Source organism: Nicotiana tabacum, chromosome 17, assembly GCF_000715075.1.
Source record: "Nicotiana tabacum cultivar K326 chromosome 17, ASM71507v2, whole genome shotgun sequence".
Taxonomy (NCBI): Eukaryota; Viridiplantae; Streptophyta; class Magnoliopsida; order Solanales; family Solanaceae; genus Nicotiana; species Nicotiana tabacum.
In genome coordinates this window covers 1,537,826-1,548,900 of record NC_134096.1, presented here as the reverse complement: position 1 = coordinate 1,548,900, position 11,075 = coordinate 1,537,826, and the positions used below count along the sequence as shown (strand labels likewise).

The 11,075-nt window shown below is 42.6% G+C and overlaps 1 protein-coding gene across 1 annotated transcript; it reads left to right on the top strand.

The window, feature by feature from the left end:
- Positions 1-732: 732 nt before the first annotated feature.
- Positions 733-10,367, top strand: LOC107773996 (nitrogen regulatory protein P-II homolog). Its single transcript, XM_075233848.1, has 8 exons — positions 733-1,079; positions 1,182-1,227; positions 1,335-1,362; positions 2,821-2,908; positions 3,017-3,084; positions 3,285-3,354; positions 9,932-9,967; positions 10,085-10,367. The coding sequence occupies exons 1-8, from the start codon at positions 884-886 to the stop codon at positions 10,156-10,158; spliced, it is 606 nt and encodes a 201-aa protein (XP_075089949.1). The 5' UTR covers positions 733-883; the 3' UTR covers positions 10,159-10,367.
- The last annotated feature ends 708 nt before the right edge of the window (positions 10,368-11,075 follow it).

The window sequence follows — 11,075 nt, the reverse complement described above, 5'->3', positions numbered from 1 at the left end:
GTTGGACAGTAGTTTTGCCCTCGATCGGACCCTCGGTTCGAAGCCAATTGTGTATGAAAAACAACAATAAAATAAGAACTTTGCAATAGCTAAAAAGCAGAAAAATAAAATTGTATTACCTTGGTTTGCGTGTTACAATATATGTTATCAAAGAAAAAAATTCCCCATTTATATAGTAGGAGAGTTTCACCCCTAGTACAAGTATAAAAAGGTAAAAATCTTCTTCTCTCGTTAATTACTGATCCGTAACCAGCATCAAGCGAGATCCGCATCGTGATATCCGGTTGGTTCCGGATATCACTGCCCTCTATTAGTCGCCTACAACAGTTCATTGCGCTTCCCGAAGTGTCAGAACTCGTCCTGAGTCCGAGGTGCGTTGTCTTATTAGGTCCGATGGCGAGCACTCCGTTCGGTCTTTGATACAAAGGGTTCCCAGCTTCGATTTCGATCTCATATATTCATACTCTCACTTCGTTTGATCCACCGGAAAATTGGGGGGTGCATTAGCCCCAATTTCACCCGTATATAGCTCTCGTTATGCGGTGTCCGGGGAAGGGCCGGATCACAAGGATCTATTATATGTGGTCTTACACTATATTTCTACAAGAAGTTATTTCTACGGTTCGAACCCATGACGTTATGTGACCCGCTGGACGCTTGAAATATAAACCTCACATAATCAAGTTGCACACGTGAATCTCAAAACATTTTGCAAGTGCCCTCGTACATGGGGCGAGTCCGGGCAGAGTGAAAAGCCTATCAAAAAAAAGGTGCCAATTACTTTGTTCGTACATGGCCCTTGTAGGCATAGACCTCGTTGAATAACTTCTACTTCCTTTTTCCGTCTTCTGTTACTCTCTCACTCCTATTATTCCTTTTCTCAATGGCCTCTGCCTCACTTTCCAAATCCAGCTTCTCCCTTCACTCCTCCCCTTCACACTTCCAAGAATTGCCTAGTTTCACTTCCAATATTACCATTCGACCCAACAACCTCCGCGAGTTCTTCCCTTCGCAACTCACCATCAAACGCGTACCAAATACTCGTCTTTTCCCAATTATCAGAGCCCAAAGCTCTCCAGGTCTCATAATTCAACAATTTGCTTTAAACCCACTTCATAATTTTCAGTCAAGATTTTCCTCTATGTGTTGTTGTTTTTGAGTTAGTACTTTGGGTTTTTCAGATTTTGTCCCCGATGCCCATTTTTACAAAGTCGAAGCAATTCTAAGGTGCATCACTTTTATTATTTCTCGCTTTTTTTAATCCTCTTTAAATCTGCATATTCATTCATCAGTTTTGCATGTTTCATTCTGCTGCAAATTTTGGAATCGTCTAGACCGTGGAGAATTCAACAGGTTTCTTCGGTAAGCACTCGGATTTTCCATATGCATGTTAGAAAAATTGGATCTTTTCTTATTGTGATCCTTAATGTTGCATGCGCAAATAATAATAATTGCTTAAATGCTCTTTATTTCATTGACTAAAAGACCTTTTTGAGGGGGTTTTACTCGACCCCAATTTTGCATTTGATCATATCATGGAAAAGCCTATTGTGGAAAATGGTTTTAGAGCAGCGTTTCAATCTCAGTTGTGATCAAAGTGATCAAGAGCCCAAGGGGTTAATTAAAATGCTGCTAGCCTGCTCTACTAACATCAATACCGATAAGTTTGAAAAGCCAATAAGCATTAAGTTTCACGATGATATGGTAACTAGTCTTAGGTACATCTAGACATTTTTGATTGCCTCATTCTTCGACTCCTTAGCCAATTGCCCTACAGAGGAAAGGACGGTAAGTGGTGCATATCTTATTGGCGGATGTTAAGGTACACTTAAGAACAAGAACTCGGGCTAATAGGCGCACTTTTGTATTTTTTTGACACCATTCAGTTTTTAGAATTAGAAGTTTGGAATAGATAAGTAATTATAGTTAGTCGAAGGTTAATCTCTATGTTACGTTCCACATTTGTGTGTGTGTGGGGGGTGTTAAACATTGGCTAAGGGAATAAGTTGTGCTCTCCTTATATGGTCTTGGGCGATCCTCTCCTCATGGACTAGTTTTTGGGATTGAGTTAGGCCCAAGTTCCATTTCTTCACATTCTATTTTTCAGATCCTCTTCAGAATTTGTCGAGCTCTGTGTTAAGTCTACACATACAAATGATCAGAATTATGGTTTATCTATTGTGTCTTTAATACAGTAGTTGAAGGATTATCTACCATTAATGCAGCATATAGCAGAAACTTCACATTTATTTGCAATTTATCCTAGTTCTTTCTTTGTATACACTGTAACTATTTCTCAACAGAGAGTAATACACGATATTTTTCTTTACTATGTTATCATATCATGCCCCTAAAGATAATCCTTTTGATGGATCAGCATCAAATTGCTTTAAGCTTTTGGAGATGAATTCTTTCTTTTTTCATACTAAAAGTCTTTTCACGGATAAGTTGAAAAAACGTTCGAGGGGGCACAGACTTTAGATCAGGATATGCTTAGAATATCTAGCATTGGAAGGAACACTAAGGGGTTGGACATATTAAATGTAAGAGGGTGGAGTGGAGTAAGGGAACTCCCTTCCTACCCCCCCCCCCCCCACCCCCAATGCACTTATCTTTTGTAATAGTATTCCAATTAAGAAGATATATTTTTCTATACGGGAAGCTGAAGCCCAAACAGTTATCCAGGTATTTTGTGATGACCTATTGAACTCCTTTTCAAAACCCAATAGAAGGCAAACATTTTCCTGAAGATATTTCAACACTTCTACTCCAGAAAGTTAAAACATGCCATCATTTACTCATACTTTCTGCGTTATCAAGGCACTATTGAAAATGGGCATTCGTGGTGTCACTGTCTCTGATGTTCGTGGCTTTGGAGCCCAAGGTGGCTTGACCGAGAGGCAAGCTGGTAAGGAAAAAATTCATCAATTTTAACTGTTTATTGTTTTAGGTTGTCATGGATATTCTTACTTAAATAGACTCTTCCTCAGGTTTTAAAGTTATCTGCTGCTTGCAGGCTCTGAATTCTCTGAAGACAAGTTTGTAGCAAAAGTTAAAATGGAGATTGTTGTGAGCAAAGACCAGGTTCGGATTTTAAAGGCCTTGATCAAGTTTTGGGCACCATAATTCAAAACCATATGTGTAGATTATAAGAATACATGCTTAATGTGTTGTTTCTCTCTGTGTATATACAGGTTTTCTGTAAGTGTAAGTATAGGGTTGACGTGTTATTTCTCTCTCCTGTGCATATACAAGTTTTCTAACCCGTAATGCTGTCTTATTAGGTTGAAGGAGTCATTGCAAAGATAATTGAAGAGGCAAGAACTGGTGAAATTGGTGATGGAAAGATCTTCTGTAAGTTTTTCTCTTCTTAATATGAGCATTGATTTGCTGTAAATTCTCCAACCAAGCTTGAGGGCGTTTAGTTAATGTTTTCTCAATGAGTATACTGTATATTTTCTTATCACGACCCATCCTATGTACGGGTAAGGTGTGACACATAGTCTGTTACTTGCAATGTTGTTTCTGAACAGATATTTACCTTCAAGGGTAGAAGGCTTACCCATTTGTCAAACATGTTTGAAGGCGATGTGTTTTTTGTGACTGCTTAGATTTTGAGGAAGATGAGGAACTTAGTGTTAAAAATTTTAATTCCGAGTTTTCTGTCTTTATCCAGTTTTTTGGTTTAAAATAAGTAACGAATAACAATAAAACCTTAAACTTGTCGAACTTATAATGCGACGAGATCTTATATGGGAATATTAGTAATTCCACTACTAAGTCAGTTTTTGCTTTTTGTGTGCATTAGTTGAATTAATTCCAATAATGCAGAGGGGTTAGCAAGTAATTCCACTCTTCAAGACTTAAGCACATGGATAACCTTATCTTCAGCCCCAATGTAGGTGCATTGGCGGTCCCCTGGTTGCTGAGGGGAATATTTTTTCTCCTAACCACATATATGTTATCAATTCCTAGGGCATGAATATTGGATATGGATATAGAACAAATACAGATGCATTCAGTTGTAAGTAGGTGTTTCGTTTATTCTGAAGGATTCATATTGAAGTGCATATACCCGTATCACTCCAATATAGGTATCATCAATGCAAAATGAAGTGCATATATAACATAAACCTGTCCTTTTCTTTTTGGTGCCAAAGAGAAAAAAATGAGAGGCAGATTGGTTAAACTAGTAGCCTTCAATATGTAGCTGATATCTTTTCATGTACTGCTTCATACTGTTGTTGAATTTGATGGTCTACTTTTAACCAATTTTGACTTTTAAAACCGAAAAGCTGAGCAAATTTAGGTTCCTGCAATCTCTCAGGTGTCTCGTCTAATCCAGTTATACTGGTTCTTCAACTTAACTTCTAGGTTGAGCCATTCCATTTATTTGGTCAATGTCCTAAGAACAGCAAAAGTAAATGAAAAGCTTGCAGTAATCTTAGTGCGGTTGCACATGCAGCGTGAAAAAACAATACCACCAAGGCTTTTAAAAGGTGCTTGCAATGACAAATCATATTTGTTCAAATAAAATCTTTTGGTTCCATTGAGATACGTGTACAGTAAACTGATGTAGGTATACCAGAAGAAACAGATAGAGAATACTAGCCCAAAATTTTAAAATAAGGTTAAAAGGCTGTAGGAATCTCAAATCCGTTGATCGTTTCTTTTCAATTTTATCAGACAAGGAAATCCATCAGTGACTTGTTCACAATAATTTAATTAAGGCCCAACCCCATTGATCTTTCCTCGGTTTGATGCTTACCTTTAGTATTGGAACATCTTATGAGAAAATATGATATCAGTTTCTAGCTTTTTCAAGATATGTACATACATTTATGATTTATCAATATACACATGCACACTCTTCTGAGTTTTCCTTTCACGGTTTTTTTTGTTTGGTGGGTGTGTTCTCATGTAAGGAGTATGCCTTTATTCTTAATTTCATCCATTCTGACCAAAATGTCAAGCCAAGCCTTGATTGGATCATCAAACAAAAGGTTGTCTGATGCTAGAAGACCTTTTTTTGTGCTCAAGTTAATGGTTAGGTTGTATTAGCAGGTGGCCGGTTAATGGTTCAAAATCATTCTTCTATGTTTTAACTAAAAAGATACAGGTAGCAATAGAAAATTTATCAAAAGAGCATAAGCACTTTGTCCTTTTAAGTTTCCAGTAAGTTTCCAGTAGGGCTGGCAAGTGGGCCGGTCCCGGGCCTAAACGGGCCAAGTGGGCCGGTCCAAACGGTCCCGGTCCCGGTCCCAAATTAAACGGGCCAAACGGTCCCTGGCCTAAACGGGCTTTTTGTAGGGACCGGCCCGGGACCGGGACCGTTTGGTCCCGGGCTAAACGGTCCCGGCCCGCGGGCTAAACGGGCTAAGTGGGCCCAACATATTTTAAAAAAAAAATAAAATTAAATAGATATTAGAGACAAAAGGATGTTAAAAAAAATATCTAAGACAATGCTTTGTAAATTTTATTATAGAATTGTGACCTAAATTTTAATATTCAATATTTAATATCGAATATATATAGTATATAAGATGTATATATAGTATATCGATATAAGATGTATATATAGTATATATATATATATATAGTATATATATAAGCTATATTTGATAAGCTATATATACATCTTATATACTATATATAAGATGTATATATAGTATATCGATATAAGATGTGTGTATATATATATATATATATATATATATATATAAGTAATAAGCTATATTCGATAAGCTATATATACATCTTATATACTATATATAAGATGTATATATAGTATATCGATCTTATATACTATATATAAGATGTATAGTATATAGAATAAAGTAGAGAGAGATTGTGATAGATTGATGATTTTGTAAGAAAAAATGAAAGAATGATGGGGTATTTATAGTTGAATATAGGAAAAAAGTGTAATTATAAAAAGTTTGGGATTAAAACAAAGTTGGGGGGTTAAATGGCTATTTTATAAAACGGCTGTTTTTGACGGCCCAACGGCTTTTTTTTTTTTAAAATAAAAAAAATAGCCGTTGGGACCGTTTGGTCCGTTAAGGGACCGGGCCGGTCCCGGGCTCTGGCGGGCTAAACGGTCCCGGGCCTGACGGGCCCAAACCATAGGACCGGCCCACGAGACCGACCCAGGCCCGTTTAGCCCGGGCCGGTTCAGACCGGCCCACTTGCCACCCTTAGTTTCTAGTGAAACTAGTTCACATGTCTGCGCTTGAGTGGGGCTTGTCTTATCTGTTTAAAAAAATCAATAGGAAACCTATTTCATTACCAATACCATAGTCACAAGTGATGTTGTTTGAACATTTAACTTGGAGTGTCATAATGTTACACCCCAGATTTTGGAGTTGTAACTTCGGCCAGGAACTGGTGAGAAAGGGTCCTTCTGAAGGTCTGACGTAGAGACGTCTACTCGGGCAACTTGGGCTTTTTAATTTTAAGCATATATAAGGGGGGTATAGGTGATGAAAAGCTCCGACCTGCCTCCCCCATGCGTGCTGCCACCAAGCCGCATAGAACGAGCTGCCTTGGGGGCGAACCCCAAGGGCCTGCCTAGATGACTCAAGGGAGTGTCGAGGGCATCCATGCGAGTTTGGGAACTCGTATGGGCTGCGCAACGCCTTAGGGCTTGCGTTGGGCATCAAGTGGGCAGTGGAGGCTGCTATCGTGGAACGGCCAGCCCCGCGGGCTGCCGAGTGTTGGAAAGAGACCTCCACGCCGATTGGATACTTGACGCACCTGTCATAGGGGCATCATGTGTCGACTTGTGAGCATGGCTTTGGTTCAGCCATGCAAGCAAGGGTCCGTTGGCCTAAAGGTGCAGGTGTTGGCGACACTGCACTACTTCGGAATGGAAGCGTGCTGCGAGAGGGCTATGTATGGGCATGGCACGAAAGAGGCGCATGACAATGGCCAAGGACTAAAGGTTGCCTTACTCGGGCGAGGCACGAGCTAGTCGCGGATGCACTAGACGAGTGTCAAGCTTGAGGATTGGGCTGTGCACGCGAGAGCGATGCTCAGTCTTTGGCGAAGGACAAGACATGTCCTAAGCCAAGTCCCCAGGGCGCGCAAGGATTGAAGATCCTAAGGTGGAGCGCCACGACATGTCTAGGGCCAATGGCCTAGGCATCTTACGGGCGGCACGAGTCGGGGCGAGGCCCCGACCTACAGGCACAGGATCGTGCTTGGGAAATCCTGGGACGAGGATGACAAAGGCTGGCCCGCGGCACGAATGGGGAGTCCGCGGGCGCCGCACGGGCGGAGCAGGTGCCGCTACCCAATGTAAGGAAATGGGCCCGTGACACTTGGTATCAGAGCAGAAATAGGATCACTCTAATGCGACTTGTTATCAGAACAGAAACAAAATCATTCTGATACGACATGGTATTAGAGTTGATTGAGGCCATACTTTGCCATGGCACAATGCCAAAGCAAAGGGTGGATATGGCTAGTGCATTTTGGATGTCAGTGCCGAGATCACGTCAAAGCAGAGATTGATGTTCATATGCCACCAAAGATTGAGAACCAGATACTAATGGTCGACGAAGGAAATGGGTGATTCCATTGTCTTTCGTCAGTCTAAGGTGCTACTGAATGAGGTGATATGCCGATGAGTCGGATTGGCCAAGAGAATGCCATGTTTGCCAGGTCGTGCAACCATATTACGAAGAGTAGGCCATGGACTATAAACTTGGGGCATGATCTTAGCGGAGATCTTGCCAAGGATGCGGGCAACGCATCAAGCTGAGTGTCTTTCCTTCGGGAAAAGACTTTGGATTGCCTGAGGGCATTGCCAAGGTGAGGAAAAGAATTCGAAAGCATAGCAAAGCAAGCGGAATGGGGCAAGTTCCCATGTCTAGACGTGGTCATCATTCTGGAAAGGGGTATGTCGAATCATCGGGGACCGGGAGAGTCCAAGTGCGGTGCACACCGAACCGGGAAGCCGTGCTAGCAGGACCTGGAGAGTACCTGGCTATAGGGCGAGTATTGAAGTACTACCGGGAGCATTGGCTACTTGCTGAGGAAGTGACGGACGGAAGACACAGAACTTTGTTCGGAAAGGCAGCGACGCTATGACTTTGGGAATGTAGTACTCACCGAGGAGTCGTCTCAAGAGCTGGCCGAATGCCAAGTGAGACGACAGGGCTAAAACGTATCCTCCACATTGAGTGTGGGAGGATCCCGCCTATGCAAGAGGCATAAGGGCGAAGTCATGAGTCTGGGAGCGAACACAACTTCAAGGTTGGGGGCAAAGAGAGCCACGGGAGCGAAATGCTACGTGAGCTATGCCAGGGGCGTTTGGAGGCCATGTGAGCGATGGAGCTACTAAGGCCGCGCCAAGGAAGGCGTCATAATGCTACGGGAGCGAAAGGCTACGGGAGCCATGCCAGTGAGGGCATCTTGAGGGCTACGGAAGCGAAAGGCTACGGGAGCGACGTCGAAATAGCACATTGAGGTGCTAACCTGTGAAGTAAAGCTTCAGACGGACATGAAGACCGTGAGGGTCATGGTGTGATTTGACTAGTGTGGGTCAATCACAAAGTTAGACACCAGAGGGTGCAAGTGCGGAGGCACTTTCCAAGTGAACACCGAATGGAGGTGAAGTGCAGAGGCACGCTTGGAAGATACTTGGGAGGAGGAGTGCATGGGGCACGACTCCTTTTTAAGAAAGGACTTCGAGGAAGTCAAACCCACTGGACTAAGGGAGCTGGAATGGGCATACCTGAGGGGGCAGACTCCGGGATGTCTTAAACCATTGTGTGTCATCGGGACGATGACATTATGAGTGTGGGAGGATGTTACACCCCAGATTTTGGAGTTGTAACTTCGGCCAGGAACTGGTGAGAAAGGGTCCTTCTGAAGGTCTGACGTAGAGACGTCTACTCGGGCAACTTGGGCTTTTTAATTTTAAGCATATATAAGGGGGGTATAGGTGATGAAAAGCTCCGACCTGCCTCCCCCATGCGTGCTGCCACCAAGCCGCATAGAACGAGCTGCCTTGGGGGCGAACCCCAAGGGCCTGCCTAGATGACTCAAGGGAGTGTCGAGGGCATCCATGCGAGTTTGGGAACTCGTATGGGCTGCGCAACGCCTTAGGGCTTGCGTTGGGCATCAAGTGGGCAGTGGAGGCTGCTATCGTGGAACGGCCAGCCCCGCGGGCTGCCGAGTGTTGGAAAGAGACCTCCACGCCGATTGGATACTTGACGCACCTGTCATAGGGGCATCATGTGTCGACTTGTGAGCATGGCTTTGGTTCAGCCATGCAAGCAAGGGTCCGTTGGCCTAAAGGTGCAGGTGTTGGCGACACTGCACTACTTCGGAATGGAAGCGTGCTGCGAGAGGGCTATGTATGGGCATGGCACGAAAGAGGCGCATGACAATGGCCAAGGACTAAAGGTTGCCTTACTCGGGCGAGGCACGAGCTAGTCGCGGATGCACTAGACGAGTGTCAAGCTTGAGGATTGGGCTGTGCACGCGAGAGCGATGCTCAGTCTTTGGCGAAGGACAAGACATGTCCTAAGCCAAGTCCCCAGGGCGCGCAAGGATTGAAGATCCTAAGGTGGAGCGCCACGACATGTCTAGGGCCAATGGCCTAGGCATCTTACGGGCGGCACGAGTCGGGGCGAGGCCCCGACCTACAGGCACAGGATCGTGCTTGGGAAATCCTGGGACGAGGATGACAAAGGCTGGCCCGCGGCACGAATGGGGAGTCCGCGGGCGCCGCACGGGCGGAGCAGGTGCCGCTACCCAATGTAAGGAAATGGGCCCGTGACAATAAGCTACTTAATCTGTGGCAAGCTTTTGTTCTCACTTTTACTACTTTCATGACACATGTTCACCACCTGACCTTAAGTGTTCAGGTAGGCCTTTCCATTCGCTCGCATTATTGATGCTGTTTCTTTTTCTTTCGCAGTGATTCCCATCTCTGATGTGATAAGAGTTCGCACTGGTAAGAAGAAAATTTTGATGATGATAGTCCTTTTTTCATTTATAAATGAGTTATTTGTCATCTGAACTTCGCCTCAAAAGTTATTGCTTGTAATGAATCTATGCTACACTGTAACAGGAGAACGGGGAGAGAAGGCCGAGAGGATGGTGGGAGGGCATGCTGATATGTCCTCTGCATTATCAACTTCTTGAGCTTCCGTAGCTTAGTTAGGTATCATGGCCTCGGTATATGTTGAGTTATGGAACAGGGTCCAATTTTTATTTGGAACATGCTGTCAAGTAGAGAAGAAAATAAAGAAGATGTACTTAACGTGTACTTTTGTTTAAGTAGAGTTACAAGTTCCAGGAAATCCCATACTGATACTTCCTTGGTCTTATTCTAGTTGATCTCTTCACTACTCTCATAGAATTTCTAATGCCAAGCTAATAAGATACTCGTTATGATACATAGTTGGAGAAATTTGACAAATACAGTCCAACTTCTCTATAACAATACGTCATTATAACGACCAAATTTTCTATGAAATCAATTTATCTTGTTATGATATAATATATGTTCTCTATAATAATGTTTTGCTATAACATCCAAAAAAATGTACACGAGGCTATAGATAACTTGTTATAACATATTAATATATAGATAATGATCTCTATAAAGCATGTGAAGAGGGATGGACCAAAGAATCATGAAATCTTTCTCCCTTTGTGGAGGTAGCAGGTCTTAACTCCTTGCCCCTTGGTCATCTGTCTTACTATTTTTGTTTTCTGCTGGATTTGTTCTTCTTACGTTTACTAAAGGTGTTCAACTGAATCTCCTATGCCGAAACATTATATATATATAAAAGTAAAAAATCTTCCTCATATATGTTGTTAAACTACCTAGGCATAAGAAAGCATTTTTCTTGAATATCATGAAAAATATAGATATCTATTGCCTCTTCTAGTCTTCTTTGCTCCATCCCTCTTCACATGTTTTATAGTGTAGAAATACTTGGGGTGTAGTTCATTTGAAATTAATTCATTTGTAATTCATTTGAAATTCCAGTACATGGCATAAAGAGAACAGCGTCCTAGTAAAAACTTTAAAAACCTTCCACCGCCGCCGTTAT